Here is a 26,895-nt window from a genome sequence, read left to right as displayed (position 1 = left end):
TTCTGTTTTGAATTTTGATTACTTCATTTAAAAATAACTTTAGAGAAGACATAAAACCTACCTAAATTTCTTCCACAATATATAATCTAAGAGTGAAAGCAAAATAGAGAACTTTCACCGTGCGTAACTCAATTTTTTTAAAGATGCGTAACTCTACCCCTTCTGTTTAAGTAGTAAATTCTCTTTGAACACCAAAAAATCGCTTATAAGATTCATCTTTTTCCATTTTTGTACAAAACATCAATAATAAGTCTTGAAAGAAGTAAAAACTTACTAGTAAAAAAGGAAAATAAAAAAAAAAAAATTTGGTCTCGGTAGGGCTTGAACCTACGCACCCCTAAGAATTGCAGTAAAAGTAGGTTTATGGTAGGAATTAAATACTCTTCAAAAAGGAGGTTCTCTATTAGTGATCTAATACCTTAAAATAACTTTTTAGTCGTTAATGCAAATAAATTCATTGAAAAAAGAAACCTAGCAACTTACCTCTATAATAATCTTTTAATTTTATGCCAAATTACGAACAAAGATAAACCGTTAGGTGCTAAACAATATAACTGTTAGGTATTGTTAGTATAAAAACACAAGACTGCAACAAAAATAAATTTAACAAAGCAAAAATATATACGTTGGCAACGGCTGTACCTGCAAAATATATAAAAATCAATGTGTTATAGGACTGAAACAATTGCTCAAATCCTCTAGCTAATATAAGAGAAAAAATAAAAATATGTTTATCACATTAGAAGTTCTAAAGTGATATACTTTGAGATTCGATTTTGAGATATGATAGTATTTCTTATTTGATACCGATCGACGGATTAATTATTTCTTACATGCATATTGTGGTCTGACTGTATCTAGATTTTGTAACAGTTGAGAAAACAGAGGACAAAATTATATTCACTCATAGATAAAATACTTCTATCGGCTATTTTATTTTGTTTATTTTGTTATTAACACTTATGATTATGCGCGAGCCCTTTCTATTTAAAATACGCCGACAACGTGTCAAAATTTGTCATGTGTAAATAACAGGCAATTATATATCAATATCTTGTGAATGTAATCAACGTATCACATTCGATACATTGTATGTGTAAAACATCCCTTCACATAATTACTTCAGTTTGGATATAATTTATTGAAAAAGGTATTAGGCCAGTATTTTTTTATCTTTAGTTTTACCGACCCTAAAATTTGGGAAAGTGAAAAAAAAAAAAAGATTTCAGAAAAAAATCGAAGTGTCAAAAAATGATGCATACATGAGTGATCCGCCAACTGACCATAATTAAAACGGTACCTGAATGTTAAACGGCTTTTATACCAACAGTACGTCCAAAATGAGATGTCAATTTTTTCGTGCAACAAAAAGCACATCGATACGAACACCGTGTCCGTTTATCCGCGCCCAGCGATCGGCGGACGCGTTGTGTGCAATCGCGGTGATTCTCTGTGTATATAACGTCTAATTAAATTAACCCCGTTTTTCATTGCAGAAAGATAATTTGCTCCCATATTTTGTTTTCTGCTTTCAGGTAAATACCAAGCTTATAAGATGTGTAATTATAAACCTTTTAGTTTCCTTTGTTTATGTTTATAATTCTATGTAAAATTGTTAAAACGTCCACAAACAATTACTACTAACATTACATGTTGGAATAAATGTTTTACTCACCTCCGTTGCAATTAAACTGCCTAATTCTTTCTTTCGTTTAGCAGGTTTGCCCATTTTCACATGTTGCAAAACTATTTGGTAAGTTACTTATAATTAATAAGTTCATGTTGGTTAATAAGTGCTAATTAGATAATAATTTGTCGGTGCCCGTTCAATACGGCCCATACGTTTGTTATCAATAAAGGTAATTAAATTTTTGACTATTTTCGAGTAAAAACTTATTTGCAGTTTCAAAACAGTTAATATTAACTTCAACTCGTAAAAGTTGTTCGATATTTAAATCAATTTCATTTTTACTTGTAGCCCCGTTTATTTTTATTTTGCACTGATTTATTATCGTAAGGCAGTGGCTACGATTACGGTACCGTATTATTATTATCGTAATGTTTACAATGAATTAAGGGATAAATGAAATGTAACGAAGCAATTATTGTTTTCTATTTCAGGTACAGTCACAAACTACTAGTACATAAAATTAGAAAGAAACAAGAAGTAAAGTTTTGGAGCATGACACGTTAGTGGCTAGTAATACGGTCCCGCACGGTACTAAAGCTAGTCATACGTGAGGCACGTTCAGCTAGACCGTCGTGTTTGGACTATATGAGTAGTTTTGATAATGCTTTTGATTTCAAATAACTGTATAAAAAGAATATATCTTTTTTATTTCCCTTTTATTCTATACAAAATTTAACGGAATATAACATTTATTAGGAAGCACAAACAATTTAAACAAAAAAAAGCCAAGAATGCTTTGCAATAGACAGAAAAACATTTATGTTGCGTTCTCATTAAAAATATAATGCTTCCATTTAATTTTATTTCTTTATTTCTTATTCATAAGATGTACATAGATTTAAACGATACCAACAATTGAAGTTTATTTATATAAAATACAGACAGACAGGCATACATATTCTATAAACCGTCATGTGATAATCACAGATATTATGTGACAAATATACCTTCAGTTGTTAAAACAAAACAGTGTATTGTATTTATATTTTGCTGCTGTTTCCCCTTAGCCTATAACACAGACCAAACTTTATGAAAAAAATCACATATCGAGTGTTCAACGCATGCGTTGAACCCTTGATACGTTTTTTACAAATATGCAAATATCTTAATTTTGCCGAAAATAATACAGAATGGAGAATAAACAATTTTTGTCATATATGAATTATATGATGAACACAAAATAATCTGTTAGCACTATCAATACACAGGTCTTTGTATAGACTAGCCACTAGACTGATAATAACTATATTTCTATATTTTTCCCTTTTTTGACAAATTCAATTTCATAGAGACAAAAGCCAGTCTATTTTCAAGATTTACACACAGGACTGATGTTGAAATTATATTGGACATAGGATATAGACTGGCTCAGTCCACTACATTCAATCATAAAAATGTAAAAAGATATATCATAGTCTAGGAGCTAGTCTAGTCTTTGTATTATATGATGCTATAGATATATTATGACATTTAATGCTAATAAAATTATGTTATTAACAAAACAAACATTAAATTGTAAGTTCTTGCTTCCAAGGCCCTTGTACAGCTTTCTTCTTGCCCTGAAAAAAAGCAGCTAAAATTTATATTTTTAATACAGATGTATGTTACACATTAATAGTTTCTTGAAATTCGACATGTCATGTGATAGAATTCGATTAATGTTATTTCAGACATGTAGACATGCATCAAAATGTTTAAATGGATGATTACTTTGTTTATATAAAAGTGAATACCACTGTTTCCTGAGCAAAAACTTTTAATTCTGATATTCTATATTGGATTGTAGGACATATGCCCCCCCAATGAAAAAATGAACTGCTGGACATCTGCCCCCCAGTTGAAATGGTAGATAGGACATTTGCCCCCTGTGGCTTATTTTTGGATTGGACATTTGCCCCCCAATATTTTTGTCCAATATGCCAGTATATATAACTGTATTTTTTGTTGTTTTATTAATAAAATTACTCTTAAAGGCAATTTTCAAATAAAAAAAACTGTTTTATTAATAATGATTTGATAAATATGTTATTTACTTTCAGGTGTTAAGGTAAATAATAGCATATTATTGAGTAATAAAAGTGCTCATAACAGCATTATAATTTCTTAATTAGTGCAATGTTTTTAACACTCAAACTTGTTAATTTGGCAATTATCTGCTACAAAATTGTATAAAACAAAGACATTGTCCCCTAAAATATGATGAATGTCTTGTACGAAGTTCCTAAAAAATCACTGAGGGACAAAAATATTGGGGGGCAAATGTCCATTTCAGAAATAAGCACTGGGGGGCAAATGTCCTATCTATCATTTCAACTGGGGGGGCAAATGTCTAGCAGTCCACTTTTTCATTGGGGGGCAAATGTCCTGGGGGCAAATGTCCGGATCCCTCAATATTGTACTAAAATTATATTTCAAAATTCTTTTTGATAGTTACATTAGCAAATAAATTCGTAACAAATTAACAAGTTATTTAAAAATTATTGATTTTAACTGGTAACTTACCTCTTAAATAATTATCAAATTCCATGCAAACTGTGAACGAAGATTAATTGTTAGGGTGTTAAATAACGTTATCGTATTAAAATTTTTGTTAGTATAACAACAGAAGTTTGCAACGAACATACAAAACTGAAAAGTGAAATCTAAATAAAACAACTGAATTTCATGTTTTTGTATATATACAAACTGAGAATTTGTTGAATAAACTTGAAACTTGAATTCACAGGTTTTATTGTTTATTAAGCACAGTCTTATCGTATACGCTTCTTGTCAAGTGCTCTACCTGCAAAATACGAAAAGTCTCCAAAATCAACTAGCAGACGAACATTGAAACTGAAAAATTACGATGTTATTTAATGTTATCATACATATATATATTTCCTTTCATTTTTGGATAAAATAAAATGGAAAATAGCATATTTTAAAACAATCTTGAAAACTGTGATTCACCGCGATTTCACGGCGAAACAGCGTGCTTGGCGAGCACCGTGTCTGGACACGCTGGGTGTCCATTGGGACTTTTCATTTTGGACATACTGTAAATCAAAGAAATTAAAAGTGAGAAAAAAAAACTATAACGACTGTCTTTAACTTTTATCCGCCAACTTGTTTCACAAGTTTGATTCAATAATCGTCAAATAATTTGGTAAGAGTGTTGTCTTATTAGTAGTTTCAGTTTAGATCGAGATTTTGCAAAAATACTTTACAATCGAGGATTTTTAAAAAAAAAATTTTCCCGCCGCTGACCCTATCTTTTTTCCAAAAAAGTCGGTAAAACTAATAATAAAAAAATACTGGCCTTATTGTCAATGACAATAAACTAAAATCAAAACATTGAAAATATCGGACACAGATAACAACAGTAACTGTTCCTATACAAAAGAAAGGCGCGATAAATGTAGACGAGTAAAATGAATAAATGATACAGATATATTTATAATAAATACATTATAGATAATAAATTTAACAATTAACTGCTACAATACACTGTTATACAGTTAATGTTAAAATAAAACGTTGACCGCGATGGTGCCTCGCATGAACACTGCGAATCCTTGCGGCCGTCCATCGTGAACCATTGTGATCATGACCGCAAGGGCTGATCGGGTGTCCAGCCATCGCGACTGAACGTCCGTATTTTTTTTTTACTGTGAGGGTCAAAGGGTTTTTGAAGGTTCCGCGCTGGCTGTACTGTATATAGGTAAAAATTTTCCTATGTACAGAATTTCTTTAAACTGATTGACAGAAAATCAAGTTTAAAACAGAAAGATGTATTAAAAATCATAGGTGCCCAGGCTTGACCCTGGAAAATAGATTTTTTCAATGTTTTCCGGCTTTCAAGGGCTGATAATTCATGACCAAGGCTGGGTACCTATGATTTGTTTTATTTCATATATTTGTTTTTGATTTGATTCTCTGTCAGTAAACACAGTTTAAAGAAAAGATTCTGTCCGTAAGAAAATTTTGCCCCATGTCAATATAGACACTGTGGCAAATGTCCTTAACTATGAACATGACAAAATGATACCGCAAAGTCCTGATCTTTCCCATGGACCGAATTTCTTTAAACTTTGTATACTGATTGCAAATGAAGTCTGAAACAGAAATATAAATTAAAATGCACAGTTTCCTTGCCTTGATATTGAATTATTTGCCCTTGAAAATTGGATTTTTTTTTCTTCTGATTTTTAGCTCACCTGTCACAAAGTGACAAGGTGAGCTTTTGTGATCGCGTGGCGTCCATCGTCTGTGCGTGCGTGCGTGCGTGCGCAAACTTTTGCTTGTGACCACTCTAGAGGTCACATTTTTCATGGGATCTTTATGAAAGTTGGTCAGAATGTTCATCTTGATGATATCTAGGTCAAGTTCGAAACTGGGTCATGTGCGGTCAAAAACTAGGTCAGTAGATCTAAAAATAGAAAAACCTTGTGACCTCTCTAGAGGCCATATTTTTCATGAGATCTTCATGAAAGTTGGTCAGAATTTTCATCTTGATGATATCTAGGTCAAGTTCGAAATTGGGTCACGTGGGGTCAAAAACTAGGTCAGTAGGTCTAAAAATAGAAAAACCTTGTGACCTCTCTAGAGGCCATATTTTTCATTAGATCTTCATGAAAATTGGTCAGAATGTTCACCTTGATGATATCTAGGTCAAGTTCAAAACTGGGTCACGTGGGGTCAAAAACTAGGTCAGTAGGTCTAAAAATGGAAAAACCTTGTGACCTCTCTAGAGGCCATATTTTTCATGAGATCTTCATGAAAAAGAGTCAGAATGTTCACCTTGATGATATCTAGGTCAGGTTCGAAACTGGGTCACGTGGGGTCAAAAACTAGGTCAGTAGATTTAAAAATAGAAAAACCTTGTGACCTCTCTAGAGGCCATATTTTTCATTAGATCTTCATGAAAATTGGTCAGAATGTTCACCTTGATGATATCTAGGTCGATTTGGAAACTGGGTCACGTGGGGTCAAAAACTAGGTCAGTAGGTCTAAAAATAGAAAAACCTTCTGACCTCTCTAGAGGCCATATTTCTCAATGGATCTTCATGAAAATTGGTCAGAATATTCATCTTGATGATATCTAGGTCAGGTTCGAAACTTGGTCATGTGCGGTTAATAACTAGGTCAGTAGATCTAAAAATAGAAAAACCTTGTGATGTCTCTAGAGGCCATATTTCTCAATGGATCTTCATGAAAATTGGTGAGAATGTTCAGCTTGATGATATCTAGGTCAAATTCATAACTGGGTTATGTGCGGTCAAAAAACTAGGTCAGTAGATCGAAAAATAGAAAAACCTTGTGACCTCTCTAGAGGCCATATTTTTCACGAGATCTTCATGAAAATTGGTCAGAATGTTCACCTTGATGATATCTAGGTCAGATTTAAAAATGGGTCACGTGCCTTCAAAAACTAGGTCATTAGGTCAAATAATAGAAAAACCTTGTGACCTCTCTAGAGGTCATATTTTTCAATGGATCTTCATGAAAATTGGTTAGAATTTTTTATCTTGATGATATCTAGGTCACATGTCCTCAAAAACTAGGTCACTTTGTCAAATAATAGAAATAACGACGTCATACACAGTTCAACACTGGGTCATGTGGGGATAGGTGAGCGATTCAGGACCATCATGGTCCTCTTGTTCTGATTGGGTACCTATGATTTTTAGCTCACCAGAGCCAAAGGCTCAGGGTGAGCTATTCTGATCACTCACCGTCTGGCGTCCGTCGTCCGTTGTCTGTCCGTAAACTTTTACTTTAAACGACATCTCCTCATAAACCGCTAGGCCAGTTTCATCCAAACTTCACAGGAATGTTCCTTGGGTGAAGCTCTACAAAATTTATTCAAAGAATTGAATTCCATGCAGAACTCTGGTTGCCATGGCAACCGAAAGGAAAAACTTTAAAAATCTTCTTCTCAAAAACCAGAAGCCCTAGAGCTTAGATATTTGGTGTGAAGCATTGCCTAGTGGACCTCTACCAAATTTGTTCAAATCATGACCCCGGGGTCAAAATTGACCCTGCCCCAGGGGTCACTTGATTTTACATAGGAATATCTTAAAAAATCTTATTCTCAAAACCAGAAGCCCTAGAGCTTAGATATTTGACATGTAGCATTGCCTAGTGGACTTCTACTAAATTTGTTCAAGTCATGTCCCCGGGGTCAAAATTGACCCCGCCCCCAGGGGTCACTTGATTTTACATAGGAAAATCTTCAAAAAATTTCTAAAAATAAACCAGAAGGCCTAGAGCTTAGATATTTCACATGTAGCATTGCCTGGTGGACCTCTACAAAATTTGTTCAAATCATGACCCCGGGCTCAAAATTGACTCTGCCCCAGGGGTCACTTGATTTTACATCGGAAAATCTTCAAAAATTTTCTAAAAATAAACCAGAAGGCCTAGAGCTTAGATATTTGACATGTAGCATTGCCTAGTAGACTTCTACAAAATGTGTTCAAATCATGACCCCCGGGGTCAATTTGACCCCGCCTCATGGGGTTACTTGATTGTACATAGAAAAATCTTCAAAATTTTCTAAAAATAAACCAGAAGGCCTAGAGCTTAGATATTTGACATGTAGCATTGCCTAGTGGGCCTCTGCAAAATTTGCTCAATTCTTGACCCCCCCCCCCCCCCAGGGGTTACTTGATTGTACATAGGGAAATCTTCATAAATTTGCTAAAAATAAACCAGAAGGCCTAAATCTTAGATATTTGATGTGTAACATTGCCTAGTAGACTTCTACAAACTTTGTTCAAATCATGACCCCCGAGGTAAAATTGGCCCCGCCCCAGGGGTTACTTGATTGTACATCGGAAAATCTTCCAAAAATTTTCTAAAAATCATCAGTTTGACATTTGAAACATGTAGCTCATATTACTCAGGTGAGCGATCCAGGGTCATCATGACCCTTTTGTTAATACATATCAGGTATTTTTTTCCTTATATGAGCGGTATCGGAAAACGGTACCATTCCCAATGCAAAATAGTGTATTTTTTTCCCAATTTGAATGTAAAAATTCCCAATTTACATTATGAAAAAACTATATCAAAATCGGACAAGAATTGTCAATAAAATGGACAATTATATAATACCAGACTCATTGTCAGTGTGATACAGATAAAATATTATGAGCAAAATTATGAACAATTGTGTATTAAAGTCATGCAATATGATTTGTGATTAACGTTTAACCCAAATTTTGTCAAAGAAATTCCCAATTCTATGGGTACCAGCAGTGTTCCCAAAATGGTGAAAAAAAAACCCTGCATAAATTCGTTTTAAACTTGACTCTCAGTCAGTACACAAAGTTAAAAAAATCTAAGCATAAGTTATAAATTTATTATTCCCCGGCCACAAGTGGTGGTGGCTCCATCCGTCAGTCCGTCCCTCATTTTGTTCGAGATATTTCTCCGTAACCACTGGTTGGAATTTAGTGAAACGTCATAGGTAGCTTCACTATCAAAAGGAGATGCGCATACTATCTTTGTGTTCCGGTCGGATGATTTTCCACAGAGTAATTGCCCTTTGATTATTCAACATTAGTAAACTATTGCGCCATCATAGTCGGGAATATTTCTCAGCAACCACTGCCTGGAATTCAGCAAAAATTCATAGGACACTTCACTCTCAAGAGGAGGTGTGCATATTCTTGTCCGGAGTATTTCTCAGCAACCATTGGTTGGAATTAAGCTATACTTCATAGGAAGCTTGACTATCTATCAAAAGGAGATGCGCATATTTTCTTCGTGTTCCAGTTGGATGATTTTTCACAGAGTTATTGCCCTTTGAGTATTCAACAGTAGTATACTATAGTTCAGTTCTTGTCCCGAGTATTTTCAGGAACCACAGGTTGGAATTTAGCCATACTTCATAGGAAGCTTCACTATCAAGAGGTGATGGGCATATTCTCTTAGTGTTCCGGTAGGGTGATTTTTCATTGAGTTTCTGCCCTTTGATTATTCAACAATAGTATACTATAGTAAAATTCTTGTCCAGAGTATTTCTCAGCAACCACTGGTTGGAATTTGACCAAACTTCATAGGAAGCTTCACTATCAAGAAGAGATATATTATTTTAGTGTTCCGATCAGATGATTTTTTAGCTCACCTGAGCACAAAGTGCTCAGGGTGAGCTATTGTGATCACTCACTGCCCGGCGTCCGTCCACCCACATTTTCCTTTAATAAACATCTCCTAATCCACCTGGCCAATTTTGATGAAACTTCACAGGGATGTTCCTTGGATGGTATGGTCTTTTTTAAAAAGTGTTTAAAGAATTGAATTCCATACAGAACTCTGGTTGCCATGGCAACCAAAAGGAAAAACTTTAAAAATCTTCTTGTCCAAAACCACAGGTCCTAGGGCTTTTATATTTGGTGTGTAGCATCATCTAGTGGTCATCTTCCAAAATTATTCAAATTATCTCCCTAGGGTGAAATATGGCCCCGCCCTGAGGGTCACATGGTTTATATAGACTTATAAAGAGAAAACTTTGAAAATCTTCTTGTCAAAAACCAAACGGCCTAGGGCTTTGATATTTTGTATGTAGCATCATCTAGCAGTCCTCTACGAATGCTGTTCAAATTATCCCCCTAGGGTCAGATATGGCCCCGCCCTGGGGGTCACATGGTTTATATAGACTTATATAGGGAAAGATATTGTTAGATTGTTATAATTTTGAAAATCTTCTTGTCAAAAACCACACGGCCTAGGGCTTTGATATTTGGTATGTAGCATCTTCTAGTGGTCCTCTACGAATGTTGTTCAAATTATCCCCCTAGGGTCAGATATGGCCCCGCCCTGGGGGTCACATGGTTTATATAGACTTATATAGGGAAAGATACTGTTAGATTGTTATAATTCCCCCCCCCCCCCCCCATCCACCGGGTTAAAACTGGCCTCACCCCAGGGGGCACATGGTTTAAATAGACTTGTATACAGAAAAACCTTTAAAAATATTCTTGTCTTAAACCATAAGACTCGGAGCTTAGTTATTTAGTACAGTGAAATACCGCTCGCTTGAGGTCGCAAGAGGATGAGCAAAATGCTCGAGTTATCCATGGATTCAAGCAACCCAAACATTGACAAACATACAAAGAAAATTGAAGTTTGTCTTACCAATTGTCATTGGGACCATTTACAAAAAACGTATTACAAACTTATCTGTGATAGACGTTTCAATTTGTAATTTGTAAATGGCACATGTGAAGAAACAACTAGGACTTTTTATTTTGTTTTATTTTCATTTATCAACAAGCGCATATAGAAATTAGATTTTCATTTAATCATTCATTTCATTCATTCAGGAAAGCGTATTGTAAAACATATACTCGAATTTGAAAACCATAAAATTTTGATCAATATTTGATTGATAAATTTTTTCTTCAACCTTTCACCAATAACTTATCTAAGTATCAGATCAAATAATTATACCGACAAACAAACAAACATTTAGGCAGTCTGGGAATAGACCACGCAATTCTCATGGTGTGCAAAATTTTTTAATTAACCGATTCATTTTGACCGCTGAAGGTATGAAAGATTTTGACACCTGTGCTCGAGTTTGCCAGAAGCAACAAAGAGTAAATTAATACACAGGGACCAGGTGTCCTGCTCGAGTGATCGAGTTATCGATGCTCTATGCAGCTATGGTAATTTCACATAGAAAATAGAATGAAATCGGCCGGGATCACATGAATTGCTCAAGTGAGCCCGGTTGCTCGAGTCATCGATGCTTGAGCGAGCGGTGTTTCACTGTATGTTGCATGCTGTAGTAGGTTAACCAGATTATTCAAATCATGACCCTGGGGTCAATATATGCCACGCCCAGGGGGCCCCTTGTTATACAGTGACTTATATAGGAAAAATCTTTAAAAATCTTGTTGTTGTCAACTATCAATTTTGTTCCAATCACGACCCTGGGGTCAATATAGGCCACGCCCGGTTGGTCCCTTGATTTAACCAGATAAAACCAGTTTCAGGACTATAGGAATGCGCTTTTCCGTCCGTCCGTCCGCAATTTCGTGTCCAATCCATAACTCTGTCAATCATGAAGGGATTTTTATATTACTTGGCACAAATGTTTCCAATGATGAGATGACATGTCATGCGCAAAACCCGGACCCCTGGCTCAAAGGTCAAGGTCACAATTGGAGGTCAAAGGTCAACAGGGCTTTTTTTCTGTCCGGTCCACAACTCTGCCATCCATATATAGGGATTTTAATATTACTTGGCACAAATGTACCTCATAATCAGACAATGTGTCTTGCACAACTTTCAGACCCCTAGCTCAAAGGTCAGGGTCACACTTGGCAGTCAAATGTTATCATGGCATGAACAGGGTCTGTTTCGTGTCCGGTCCATAACTCTGTCATTCATTAAGGGATTTTGATATCACTTTACACAAATGTTCCCCATGATGAGACGACTTGTCATGCGCAAAACCCGGACCCCTAGCTCAAAGGTCAAGGTCACAATAGGAGGTCAAAGGTCAATAGGGCTTTCTTCCTGTCCAGTCCACAACTCTGCCATCCATAAAGGGATTTTAATATTACTTGGCACAAAAGTACCTCATAATCTGACGATGTGTCGTGCATAACTTTCAGATCCCTAGCTCAAAGGTCATGGTCACACTTGGCAGTCAAATGATATCATGGCATGAACAGGGTCTGTTTCGTGTCCGGTCCATAACTCTGTCATTACTTAAGGAATTTTAATACCACATGGCACAAATGTTCTCCATGATGTGACAACATGTCATGCGCAAATCCCGGACCCCTGACCCAAAGGACAAGGTCACAATTGGGGGTCAAAGGTCAATAGGGCTTTTTTCCTGTCTTGTCCATAACTCTGCCATTTTTGAAGGGATCTTAATATTACTTGGCACAAATGTTCCCCATGATAACATGTCTTGCGCAAAACCCGTACCCCTAGCTCAAAGGTCAAGGTCACAATTGGAGGTCAAAGGTCAACAGGGCTTTTTTTCTGTCCGGTCCACAACTCTGCCATCCATATATAGGGATTTTAATATTACTTGGCACAAATGTACCTCATAATCAGACAATGTGTCTTGCACAACTTTCAGACCCCTAGCTCAAAGGTCAAGGTCACACTTGGCAGTCAAATGTTATCATGGCATGAACAGGGTCTGTTTCGTGTCCGGTCCATAACTCTGTCATTCATTAAGGGATTTTAATATCACTTGACACAAATGTTCCCCATGATGAGACGACTTGTCATGCGCAAAACCCGGACCCCTAGCTCAAAGGTCAAGGTCACAATAGGAGGTCAAAGGTCAATAGGGCTTTCTTCCTGTCCAGTCCACAACTCTGCCATCCATAAAGGGATTTTAATATTACTTGGCACAAATGTACCTCATAATATGACGATGTGTCTTGCACAACTTTCAGACCCCTAGCTCAAAGGTCATGGTCACACTTGGCAGTCAAATGATATCATGGCATGAACAGGGTCTGTTTCGTGTCCGGTCCATAACTCTGTCATTACTTAAGGGATTTTAATATCACATGGCACAAATGTTCTCCATGATGTGACAACATGTCATGCGCAAATCCCGGACCCCTGACCCAAAGGACAAGGTCACAATTGGGGGTCAAAGGTCAATAGGGCTTTTTTCCTGTCTGGTCCATAACTCTGCCATTTTTGAAGGGATTTTAATATTACTTGGCACAAATGTTCCCCATGATAACATGTCTTGCGCAAAACCCGTACCCCTAGCTCAAAGGTCAAGGTCACAATTGGAGGTCAAAGGTCAATAGGGTTTTTTTCCTGTCCAGTTCAGAACTCAATAATCCATGAAGGGATTTTAATATTACTTGGCACAAATGTTCACCACCATGAGACGGAGTGTCGTGCGCAAGTACCAGGTCCCTAGGTCTAAGGTCAAGGTCGAACTTAGAGGCTAAAGGTCAGATACAAGAATGACTTTGTCTATAGCATTTCTTCTTCATGCATAGAGGGATTTTGATGTAACTTTGCACAAATGTTCACCACCATGAGACAGATTGCCGTGTGCAAGAACCAGGTCCTTACGTCTAAGGTCAAGGTCACACTTAGAGGTCAAAGGTCAAATTCAAGAATAACTTTGTTCAGAGCATTTCTTCTTTATGCATAGAGGGATTTTGATGTAACTTGGCACAGATGTTCACCACCATGAGACAGATTGCCATGTGCAAGAACCAGGTCCTTACGTCTAAGGTCAAGGTCACACTTAGAGGTCAAAGGTCAAATTCAAGAATTACTTTGTTCAGAGCATTTCTTCTTCATGCATGGAGGGATTTTGATGTAACTTGGCACAAATGTTTACCACCATGAGGCAGCCTTTTTTTGTTACTATAAATAGATTATATTGTAACATTTTTATTACTGGCCGTAGGGAAAAATCGAGACCACTTTTCTTCGGTACAACATGCATGTTACATCCAATTTTTAGGTGTATTTTGACCCTGGTAAAGATTTTTTTGTGGACTTATATTATATAGAGTTTTTTTTTTAGGAGTAATTTCCCTTTGTTTTTACTATAAATAACTTATATAGTAACTTCTTTATAAACGGCCGAAAAAAATTCCATATGAAAACAACTGTAGGTTTTTAGCTCACCTGAGCAATGCTCAGGTGAGTTTTTCTGATTGCTCAATGTCCGGCGTCTGTCTGTCTGTCTGTCTGTCGTCTGTCTGTCTGTCCGTCAACATTTAGCTTGTGTATGTGATAGAGGCTGTATTTTTCAACTGATCTTCATGAAATTTAGTCAGAATGATTGCCTTGATGAAATCTAGGCCGAGTTCGAAAATGGGTCATCTCGGGTCAAAAACTAGGTCACTAGGACAAATCAATGAAAAACCTTGTGTATGCGATAGAGGCTGTATTTTTCAATTGATCTTCATGAATATTGGTCAGAATGATTGCCTTGATGAAATCTAGGCGAAGGTCGAAAATGGGTCATCTCGGGTCAAAAAGTAGGTCACTAGATCAAATCAAAGAAAAACCTTGTCTGTGCGATAGAGGCTGTATTTTTCAATTGATCTTCATGAATATTGGTCAGAATGATTGCCTTGATGAAATCTAGGCCAAGTTCGAAAATGGGTTATCTCGGGTCAAAAACTAGGTCACTAGGTCAAATCAGTGAAAAACCTTGTGTATGCGATAGAGGCTGTATTTTTCAATTGATCTTCATGAATTTTGGTGAGAATGATTACCTTGATGAAATCTAGGCCGAGTTCGAAAATGGGTCATCTCGGGTCAAAAACTAGGTCACAATGTCAAATAAAGAAAAACTTGTGTATGCGATAATGCAAAAAGTTTTCAACGATCTTCATGAAATTTGTCTGAGTGGTTGCCTTGATGAAATTGTCATGTTCCAATATGGGTAGTCTGGATCAAAACTAGGTCCTAGTCAAATCAAAGAAAACTTGTGTATGTGATAGAGGCGTATTTTCAATTGGTCTTATGAAATTTGGTCAGAATGATTGCTTGATAAAATCTAGGTTATTCGATATGGGCTTCTGGGTCAAAGAGTAGGTCACTAGGTCAATCAAGAAAAGCTTTTATAGCGATAGAGGATATTTCAATGATCTTCTGAATTAAGCCAGAATGATTATCTTGATGAAATCTAGGTCATATTCAAATAGGGTCATCTAAGATCAAAAGAGTCCTAGGCAAATCAAAGAAAATTTGTTGGATAGAGGCTGTATTTTTCAACTGATCTTCATGAAATTTAGTCAGAATGATGCCTTGATGAAATCTAGGTCGAGTTCGAAAATGGGTCATCTGGGATCAAAAACTAGGTCACTAGGACAAATCAATGAAAAACCTTGTGTATGCGATAGAGGCTGTATTTTTCAATTGATCTTCATGAATATTGGTCAGAATGATTGCCTTGATGAAATCTAGGCGAAGTTCGAAAATGGGTCATCTCGGGTCAAAAACTAGGTCACTAGATCAAATCAAAGAAAAACCTTGTCTGTGCGATAGAGGCTGTATTTTTCAATTGATCTTCATGAATATTGGTCAGAATGATTGCCTTGATGAAATCTAGGCCAAGTTCGAAAATGGGTTATCTCGGGTCAAAAACTAGGTCACTAGGTCAAATCAGTGAAAAACCTTGTGTATGCGATAGAGGCTGTATTTTTCAATTGATCTTCATGAATTTTGGTGAGAATGATAACCTTGATGAAATCTAGGCCGAGTTCGAAAATGGGTCATCTCGGGTCAAAAACTAGGTCACAATGTCAAATTAAAGAAAAACCTTGTGTATGCGATAAATGCAAAAAGATTTTCAACTGATCTTCATGAAATTTTGTCTGAGTGGTTGCCTTGATGAAATCTAGGTCATGTTCCAATATGGGTAGTCTGGGATCAAAAACTAGGTCACTAGGTCAAATCAAAGAAAAACCTTGTGTATGTGATAGAGGCTGTATTTTTCAATTGGTCTTCATGAAATTTGGTCAGAATGATTGCCTTGATAAAATCTAGGTTAGTTTCGAATATGGGGCTTCTGGGATCAAAGAGTAGGTCACTAGGTCAAATCAAAGGAAAAGCTTTTATATGCGATAGAGGCTATATTTTCCAACTGATCTTCCTGAAATTAAGCCAGAATGATTATCTTGATGAAATCTAGGTCATATTCAAATAGGGGTCATCTAAGATCAAAAAGCAGGTCACTAGGTCAAATCAAAGAAAAACTTTGTGTATGCGATAGAGGCTGTATTTTTCAACTGATCTTCATGAAATTTGGTCAGAATGATAGCCTTGATGAAATCTAGGTCAAGTTCAGATATGGGTCATCTCGGGTCAAAAACTAGGTCACTAGATCAAATCAAAAAACTTATTTATACTCAATATTTTTGCTCCAATTTTAATGATAATTGGTCAGAATATATTTTTCCATGAAATCACTAGGTCAAACATGTTTACATTGTTATAGTGTGTTATGGTGTGTTTCTCAGGTGAGCTACCTAGGGCCATCTTGGCCCTCTTGTTATATTTATATATGCAAATTTTAATCCAAGTATATATTGTGCAATATTGTTTATACATCATTGACAGATATCAGTTCATTATGTTTTTCTGCAGTAGAGAAAATTAGGGGCCTTCCAGTAGGGGACTTTGTATTGCATGACAATACATTATGTTATTCATAACTTTATCATGACATCACAGTGCTTTAGGGATTCTAATTGACCAATCAGAGCGCTGCATTTTCGAGTACCTGCCAGTTTCCACTTGGGTATAACAAAGTATATTTACAATGAACATATAGTGACTTAAGAAATAAATATCACACTATTTTAGAATTCAAATTAAAATTGTTTACTGCACATGCTCCAGATGATGCTTTGGAATTACATGTATGGCCCTTGAATTACCGAAAAATCCTCATTTCGCATGCGCTTTCCTGCAGTAGTATAGGGTACGTTTTGCCTGCACGAAAGCGTAGTATAGGGTACGTTTTGCCTGCAGGAAGGCGCATGCGAAATTAGTAGTATAGGGTACGTTTTAAGTAAACAATATATAAAGACTGACTTACTATTTAGATGATTAGGCAGTTGTGGGAGACATGCACTTTTCTCAAAAGCATCTCTAGTTCCACAACGTTTTGAACATGTTAAAATTATGAATACTGCAGTAGAGAAAATTAGGGGCCTTCCAATAGGGGACTTTGTATTGCATGGCAATACTTCATTCACTTGTTTATCCCCCCGCCAAAGGCGAAGGGGATATTAGAAATGCTCTCCGTCCGTGCGTGCGTCTGTCTGTCCGTGCGTGCATCTGCAACGATCTTTGTCCGGAGCATAACTCCAAAAGTACTGGAGGGATTTTCTTCAAACTTCATACACTGATAAAACACATTAGGAGGAAGTGCACAGGGTTTCCTCTGGGTCAATTTCACTTTGCGCCAACAAATTCGCCAATCAGGAAAAGTTTGCGCCAGTGACTCTCAAGTTGGAGCCAATGGTCTGTGATGGGCAACATACCATTTTCTTTTTCAATCTCTTTTTCATTTGATTCTTTACAGTAACCATGCAATTTGCTCTTGAACCAGTCTGTCCTAATATCACATTAAATCAAAAATAGTTTTTAATCTTCTCAACCATTTTCAAGAACATTTTCTAAAAAAAAGTAATTGCTCAATCTATAAAAGTATCCCTTTATATAGTTTGCCATTTTTAATTATCTCCCTTTAAGGGTCATTTTCACTAAATAGATGTTTTTAAAACATGAATATTTATCCTGATATCACATTGAATCAAAAATAGTTTTTATTCTTCTCAACCATTTTCAAATACATTTTCTAAACAAAAGTAATTGCTCAATCTATAAAATTATCCCTTTATATAGTTTGCCGTTTTTAATTATCTCCCTTTAATGGTCATTTTCACTAAATAGATGTTTTTAAAACATGAATATTTATCTCTTTATTCTTTTAACTTTTTACTTCAAAATTAATTTAGGTCATTTATCAAAAACAGTGTTGTTTTATATTATTTTATAACTTTTGAAAAGCTTTTTAAAATGCTCAAGTTTCATTATATATATAAAACTAAATTTCTGTTTCCTTTCATACATACTAATGTATAGTGAAAATACCACCTACAGGTATTATTAGCACTTTGTTTTGAAGCTCTGGGGTTGAGCTTTTTAAAATTATCCCGGTGTATCAATGCTTTACGTTGGGCACGTAAAAGAACTGCTTTAGTTCATTTGTATCTCAAAAATTCTCGGATAGAAATTATATCACCCAAATTATACGACCGCGACTGAAATTTACGAACGCGTAGATTTATTTAACAACGCTTGTGCAAAATTTATCTATTTACGATCAGAGAATATGTGTATCTTTTGATTGCGCTTTGACGTGTCATTATTTCCGGCATTTTCTCGGTCTCAATTACTTCGGCGAATCGGATTGTCATTAAAATAACCTGTAAATTTATCTCGCGTTTTTTGCATCATAAAAAAAAGGCGGTGCATTAGACGAAGCACCTAGAAAATATTTCGTTTCATTTGCTTTCGTGTAAGTAGGCGGGGCTAAATTTGGCGAATCAGATTGAATGATAATCGTTCTTGCGTGGAGGAACGCTCTAGTGACTCGGCGAAGTTTTAAATAATGCCCCTAGGTGTAAATCGATATTGACACGTTGTGTATTGTCTTCGTGTAGTATTAAATATCGGATAATCCGTTATTGCATCATTGAGAAAGATCAGAAGATCAGATCGACGATTATCTTGTAGGCGCCAATGAAATTCGCCAATTGAAGATTTTTAGCGCCAGAATTTACATTTTGTCGCATTTGGCGCCATTGGCGACCGACAGCAGGAAGCCTGAGTGCAGTGTTCAAGAATAATAACTCTACCTTGCCTATTTTTTGAGTTATTCCCCTTTTATCATATTTTCTTGAAAAATTTTGTCCGGAGCATAACTCCAAAAGTACTGGAGGGATTTTCTTCAAACTTCATACACTGATAGAACACATTGGGGAGGAAGTGCAATGTGCAAGAACAATAACTCTACCCTGCCTATTTTTTTAGTTATTCCCCTTTATCATATTTTCTTTAAAAAAATTGTCCGGAGCATAATTCCAAAAGTACTGGAGGGATTTTCTTCAAACTTCATACACTGATAGAACACATTGGGAGGAAGTGCAATGTGCAAGAACAATAACTGTACCTTGCCTACTTTTTGAGTTATTCCCCTTTATCATATTTTCTTAAAAAAATTTGTCCGCAGCATATCTTTTTCATGCATGGAGGGATTTTGATATATCTTGGCACAAATGTTCACCACCATGAGATGGAGTGTCATGTGCAAGAACCAGGTCCCTAGTTCTAAGGTCAAGGTCACACTAGAGGTCAAAGGATACAAGAATGAAAACCTTGTCCGGAGCACTTCTTCTTCATGCATAGAGGGATTTTGATATAACTTGGCACAAATGTTCACCACCACAAGACAGAGTGTCATGCGCAAGATCCAGGTCCCTAGGTCTAAGGTCAAGGTCACACTTAGAGGCCAAAGGTCAGATACAAGAATGACTTTGTCCGAAGCATTTCTTCTTCATGCATGGAGGGATTTTGATGTAACTTGGCACAATTATACACCATCATGAGACGAAGTGTCATGCGCAGTAACTGTTCCCTTCTTTAGAATTACTTCCCTTTGTTGTTACTTTAAATAGCTTTTATTGTAACTTTTTCATTACTAGTCGTAGGGAAAAATCGAGACCACTTTTCAGTAGTACAACATGCATTCTACATCCAATTTTGAGGTGTAATTTGACCAATCTCTACCTAGTAAAGATTTTTGTGTGGACTTACAATATTTTTTTTTTTTTTTTTTTTTTTTTTTTTTTTTTTTTTTTTTTTTTTTTTTAAAGATTAATTTCCATTAGTTGTTACTATAAATAACTTATGTTGTAACATTTTTATAATTGACCACAGGGAAAAAACAAGACCACTTTTCTGTGGTACAACCTGGATGTTACTTTCCAAATTTAGGTGTATTTTAAGACATCTCTACCTGGTAATGAGTTTTTTTGTGGACTTAGAAAAACAAAAGACTTACAATGATTACTAAACAACCACAAAATTAAAATTCCATTTGCAAATACAGCTGCTAGAGTAAAGAAATTTGCTGTGACGGGCATATATTGTGACATTCTGGCACTCTTGTTCCCTGTTAGCTTTCCATTCCTTCTTTTTACAGTAGCCATATAGAAAAACATCATACAGCTATACTGTTCATGAAAATTAATAAAATTTAGCAGTAAACCACCTCACCACTGAATAATTCTTTCTTCCACATCTTTAAAACCCCTGATGTGGACCACAACTAAATGGTTTTTCAAAGCTTCTCCCAAAATGAATACTTTCAGACACTAACTTGCCAGGAACTTTAGCCTTCAATTATAATATGCCTGGCGGGGGGATTGGCCATGTCTAACATGGCTCTTGTTTATTTTTGAAGCAATGGCGAAGAAATTTGAACCACAAGTATAATGTTTGATACAGATTTCAATACTCATCTTGAATAGTCTTAATCATGACCTACTGACCTACTTTTTTGTTTTTGAAGTTGCAGCATAGAAGTTTGGACCACATGTATAATTATGTCTCCCACCACACAGTGGTGTGGGAGACATATTGATTTACTCCAGTCTGTGTGTGTGTGTATGTCTGTCACAAAGCTTGTCCGCACTCTAAGTCGAACATTTCTCATCCGATTTTCACCAAACTTGAACAAAAAGTGTTTGACCATAAGACCTCGGCCAAATTTGATAACTAGCCAAATTGGTCCAGGCGTATTGGAGTTATGGCCCTTGAATTACCAAAAAATGGTCTTTTTACTCATGTCCGCACTCTAATTCGAATATTTCTCATCCAATCTTCACCAAACTTAAACAAAATGTGTTTGACCATGAGACCTCGGCCAGGTTCGATAACTAGCCAAATCGGTCCAGGCATTTTGGAGTTACGGCCCTTGAATTATCGAAAAATTGGCCTTTTTACTCATGTCCGCACTCTTAATCAAACATTTCTCAACAGATCTTCACCAAACTTGAACAAAATGTGTTTGACCATGAGACCTCGGCCAAGTTCGATAACTAGCCAAATCTGTCCAGGCATTTTGGAGTTACGGCCCTTGAATTATCGAAAAATCGGCCTTTTTTTCTCTTGTCTGCGCTCTAAGTCGAACATTTCTCATCTGATCTTCACCAAACTTGAACAAAATGTGTTTGACCATGAGACCTCGGCCAAGTTCGATAACTAGCCAAATCGGTCCAGGCATTTTAGAGTTACGGTCCTTGAATTACCGAAAAAATCCGTCTGTTTACTCTTGTCCGCTCTCTAAGTCGAACATTTCTCATCTGATCTTCACCAAACTTGAACAAAATGTGTTTGGCCATAAGACCTTACCCAAGTTCGATAACTAGCCAAATCTGCCCAGGCACTTTCGATTTATGGCCCTTGAATTACTGATTGGATCCACTCATCCAGACCATCTAATTGGATCCACTCGTCAAAACATCTAGAGAAACTAACATTTTCAGAGGGGCAGTTGTGGGAGACATGCGCTTTTCTCAAAAGCATCTCCAGTTTTTGATACAGATTTCAATACTCATCTTGAATAGTCTTGATCATGACCTGCTGACCTACTTTCTTGTTTTTGAAGGTACAGCATAGAAATTTGGACCACGTTTATAACTTCTGATACAGATTTTGATACTCATCTTTAATATTCTTAACCCTGACCGACTGACCTACTTTCTTGTTTTTAATATACAGCAAAGAAATTTGGATCACATGTATAATGTTTGATACACTGATACAATACCCATCTTGAATAGTCTTTTAGTGTGACCTACTTTCTTGGTTTTTGAAGTTACAGCATAGAAATTTGGACCACTTGTATAATTTTTGATACAGATTTCAATAATTATCTTGAATACTCTTGCCCTACTGATCTACTCTCTTGTTTTAAGCTCACCAGAGCATAAAGTGCTCAATGTGAGCTATTGTGACCGGTCATTGTCCGGCGTCATGCGGTTTGCGTCATGCATCAATGATTGCCTTGTTAACACTAGAGGCCACATTTGTGACCATATCTTTATGAATCTTGGTCAAAATGTTTGTCTTGATGATCTCTAGGTCAAGTTCCAAACTGGGTCATGTGGGGTCAAAAATTAGGTCCCTAGGCCAGACCAAAGGAAAATCCTGTTACATTCTAGAGTCCACAGTTTAAGTTTGAAACTCATGAGCATTGGTCAGAATGTTTTTCTTGATGACCTCTAGGTCAAGTTCAAATCTGTGTCATGTGGGTTCAAAAACTAGGTCACCTGGTCATATCAAAGAAAAAGCTTGTTAACTCTCTAGAGGCCACATTTATGACCCTATCTTCATGAAAATTGGTCAGAATGTTTGTCTTGATGATCTCTAGGGCAAGTGTGAAACTGGGTCATGTGGGGTCAAAAATTAGGTCACTAGGCCAGATCAAAGGAAAATCTTGTTAACACTCTAGAGTCCACAGTTTAAGTTTGAAACTCATGAGAATTTGTTAGAATGTTTGCCTTGATGACCTCTGGGTCAAGTTTGAATCTTGGTCATGTGGGGTCAAAAACTAGGTCACACGGTCAAAGCAAAGGAAAAGCTTGTTAATACTCTAGAGGCCACATTTATGAACCTATCTCAGTGAAACTTGGTCAGAATGTTGATCTTGATGATTCATTAATCTATATCAAATACTATTTTAGCTGAGCGTGTCACAAACTTATTTCAGATGGACGCACGGACAAGACCAAATCTATATGCTCCCTCCACTGAGTGGTGGGGGCACAAAAATATGCGCACCTCCTCTTGAGAGTGAAGCGTCCTATGAATTTTTGCTGAATTCCAGGCAGTCAGTAAATTCCACTTTTGTTCTTTTGATATGCAAATTTTGGGGAGCATCCATCGGTTTTACAGATATTTCTTGTTTGAAATGTTGCGTAACTGACTATTTACAGGATCATCCGGTGGGTTCAGGTACAGGAAAATACCGAGATCAGCGACTGTTCACAGCCAAACAGAACCATGCTTCTCTTGTACCTATACTAGGACTTATGAAAGAAGAAGAGTATCGAAATGAATCTAGGCCAGGTATAATGTACACAAAATCTCTTTCACATTCATAGGTATTGCACTATAGTCAGTCTTCAGACCCTAAACCATAACTTAATCTAAATGTTTCTTAATTTGTCTCCCCTGTTGTACTTACTTTGTCCCAGGACTTTAAAGTTGCACTGATTGGGCATTTACTGAAACAAAATAATGATAAGAGGTATTGAGAAAAAAAAACATAACAATTTCCTGAATAAATTATGAATTTATTTCTGTTTTAGCGTGACTATACGAGTTATGGAGAGCTGTCCTACTCGACCAGGCCTCAGCGTCCTTCCAAGTCCGCACCTTGGTTAAAGTTTTGATGCACTTTATCTTTGTAATTACCTGATGGATTTGTTTCAAACTTAAAATAGTTTTTCCTCATCATCATCCACATCATATGGCACAAGGGCCATAACTCTCCCGCCAATATTTCATTAATTATCTCCCCTTTTTACTTAGAATTTCAGGTTAAAGTTTAGATGCACTTGCACTCTATCTCAGTTAATACTAAATTTGATTAAAACTGAAAGTAGTTGTTCCACATCATCTCCCACATCATATGACACAAGGTCCATAACTCTGGTGCCAATATTTAATGAATTATCCCCCCTTTTACTTAGAATTTCAGGTTAAAGTTTTGATGCATTTTCACTCTATCTCAGTTATTACTAAATGAATTTGATTTAAACTTAAAATAGTTGTTCAACATCATCACTCACATCATATGACACAAGGGCAATAACTCTTGCACCAATATTTCATGAATTATCCCCCCTTTTTGTGCCCCCACATGAGTGGTGGGGGCATATAGATTTGTTCTCGTCCGTCTGTCCATCCGTCCGCAGCCATTTCTCAGTAACTAGCTGGTAGAATTTCATAAAATCTGAAATAAACATGAACCAACATACTGCGATGATGCCCGTCAAGTTTTTTTTGGGGGATTGGTCAATTTCCCTTAGAGTTGTTGCCCTTGATTAAATGAAAAATGTCCGTCCGCAGCCATTTCTCAGTAACTAGCAGGTAGAATTTCATAAAACTTGAAATAAACATCAACCAACATACTGCGATGATGCCCGTCAAGTTTTTTTTTGATTGGTCAATTTCCCTTAGAGTTATTGCCCTTGATTTAATGAAAAATGTCCGTCCGCAGCCATTTCTCAGTAACTAGCGGGTAGAATTTCATAAAACTTGAAGTAAACATGAACCAGCATACTGCGATGATGCCCTTTAAGTTTTTTTCGGATTGGTCATTTTTTCTTGGAGTTATTGCCCTTTAATTGTTTAAAAATCCACAGATTTGTACATAACAAACCAACCAATTGGTAGAATTTCATTAAACTTCTTTCATTCTTTTCCATGAACATTTATTATAAACATGTGAAGTTGTGTACCCACACCACCTTGCCTTGGTCCCCCCCCCCCCCCCCCCCAAAAAAAAAACAACAATTTTTCATTCCTTTTTTAAATTTTTTTTTCAAACCTTCCATGAATATTTATCAACACGCACACTTGTACCGTTCCCCCACCTCACAACTCCACCCAGTCATGCCTACCACCCCAATCATGCACCCCCCAACCCTACCCCAGTTTTTGTTTTGTTTTTGTTTTTCATTTTTAATTTTCCATCAGTATATATAATCAACATGTGAAGTTTTATACCCTCACCTGGTCACCCCCGCTGCCCCCCTCCCTCCCCTGCAAAAAAAAGCACTCATTTTCTGTTAAATTGATTTTGACTAATGAAAATATTTACTTCTTAGTAACATCCTTAACTTTTTGCCAGATATGTTTTTTTGCCATTCCTCACCATAAACCCTTTCGGCGGGGGATACCAATTCATCGAATTTGCTTGTTCAAACATGTAGATGCATACATTCTAGGGAGAAAGAACCATCTAGTCAATTTCTTCCCCTTCACCATCCATTATCATTTAGGTATGTAGATACATACATACTAGGGGGTATAGAACCAGCTTGTCAGTTTCTTCCCGCTTCACTGTGTATTTTTCAGACATGTAGATATATACATACTAGGGGGAAAACAACCAACTAGTCAGTTGCTTCTCCCTTCATTGTCTATTTTTCAGACATGCAGATACATAACTACAGTGGAAAGAACCAACTCTATTGTTTTTGTACAACAACTAAGGTGGAGACAACTAACCAGGGGGTGGGGGAACAACTTTCCCTTGTGTACAAAAACTATGTCAGAAAAAAATAACTGGTTTTTATTCTCCCTTTCTTGTGAAAAGAAAAAAACAAGGGGAAAAATTAACCAGGTGGAGAAAGAACAACTGGTCAGTTTGTTCTCCCTTGTTTGTGGGTGGGGAAGTAACTAAGGGGGGGGGGGGGAAACAACCGGTTGATTTTTTTCCCAGGGGAAAGAAGCAACCAGTTGGTTTTTTCCCTGCTGAGGAAATCAGCCGGTTGTTTTTTTCCCTGGGGAAAATCTGCCTGTTACACCGGTAAATACCAGTAGGAATTCCTGCCCCTGGGTATTTTCGCCCAACCCTCATTAATATATTGTTCTTGATAATTAGTTGACAGTGAGAATGCATTGGCTGCTTTCACTGAAGCGGGTTGTATTGGGAAAACCCAAGAGGAGGTTATTGAGGAACAGAGACGCATCATGGAGGAAGCTCGCTTACAGAAGTTCTCTCCAAGGCTACCAGCAGACGGAACACAACAACCAGACATCAAACATGAGAAGAAAAACAGTTTTGAAGTTGTAGAGCATGCCATGGTTCATGCTGCTCCATCCTCAAATGTACAAACTCCACCAGCTGCTTGCAAAGGCTTCCCTGACACTAAAGGCATAAATCCTTTATATGAATATTCAAGGTCGAAACATGGTAGGTTATTCTGAAGCTAAAGGCATAAATCCTTTATATGAATACTTGAGATCAAAACAATAAGATTTCTCTGATGCTGATGGATAAATTTTTTATATGAATACTTGAGATCAAAACAATTAGGTTTCTCTCATGCTGATGGATAAAATTTTTATATGAATATTTTAGATCAAAACAAAAAAGGTTACTCTGATGCTAAAAGCATAAATCCTTTATATGAAAACTCGAGATCAAAAATAAAAGGTAAGTGTAGATTTCCCGGAAGCAAAGAGCACCCCAATTACACCCAGAGAGCCATGCATCGCAAAGAAGGCCCGCAACAAAAAAGTAACTAACAGAAAAATGTAGCAGATGGGTTGCTTCAAAAATCTAATAGCAAGTACATTTTAATTATATGCATAAAACAAAGAAGGTTTAAATACACTAAATACGCTAAAAGCATAAATCCTTTTTAGCTCGACTTATCGAAGAAAAAGTAGAGCTATTGCACTCGCCCCAGTGTCGGCGTCCGCGTCGTCATTGGTTAAAGTTTTTGATAAAATATAAATATCTCTGTTACTAACAAAGCTATTGACTTGAAACTTAAAATACTTATTTACTATCAAAGTCTACACCAGGAGAAACAGTCAGAATTTTAATTAGAACTTTCAGTTAAAGTTTTTGATAAAGTCAAATATCTCTGTTACCATCAAAG

At 36.5% G+C, this 26,895-nt stretch overlaps 1 protein-coding gene across 2 annotated transcripts in view; it reads left to right on the top strand.

Moving 5' to 3' along the window:
- Positions 1 to 26,895, top strand: part of LOC123549123 (ubiquitin carboxyl-terminal hydrolase CYLD-like) — a 158,056-nt gene that overhangs the window by 19,205 nt on the left and 111,956 nt on the right. The window contains exons 3-4 of one of the 2 annotated variants that reach the window (XM_045336960.2): positions 23,212 to 23,344; positions 25,890 to 26,201. In XM_045336960.2, coding sequence (XP_045192895.1) covers positions 23,212 to 23,344; positions 25,890 to 26,201 — 445 coding nt within the window. The remainder of the gene's footprint in view (positions 1 to 23,211; positions 23,345 to 25,889; positions 26,202 to 26,895) is intronic. The other variant, XM_045336961.2, reaches the window with a different exon arrangement.

Source organism: Mercenaria mercenaria, chromosome 6 (genome assembly GCF_021730395.1).
Source record: "Mercenaria mercenaria strain notata chromosome 6, MADL_Memer_1, whole genome shotgun sequence".
Lineage (NCBI taxonomy): Eukaryota > Metazoa > Mollusca > Bivalvia > Venerida > Veneridae > Mercenaria > Mercenaria mercenaria.
The sequence above is the reverse complement of the archived record's forward strand: the minus strand, read 5'-3'. Positions and strand labels throughout refer to the sequence as shown.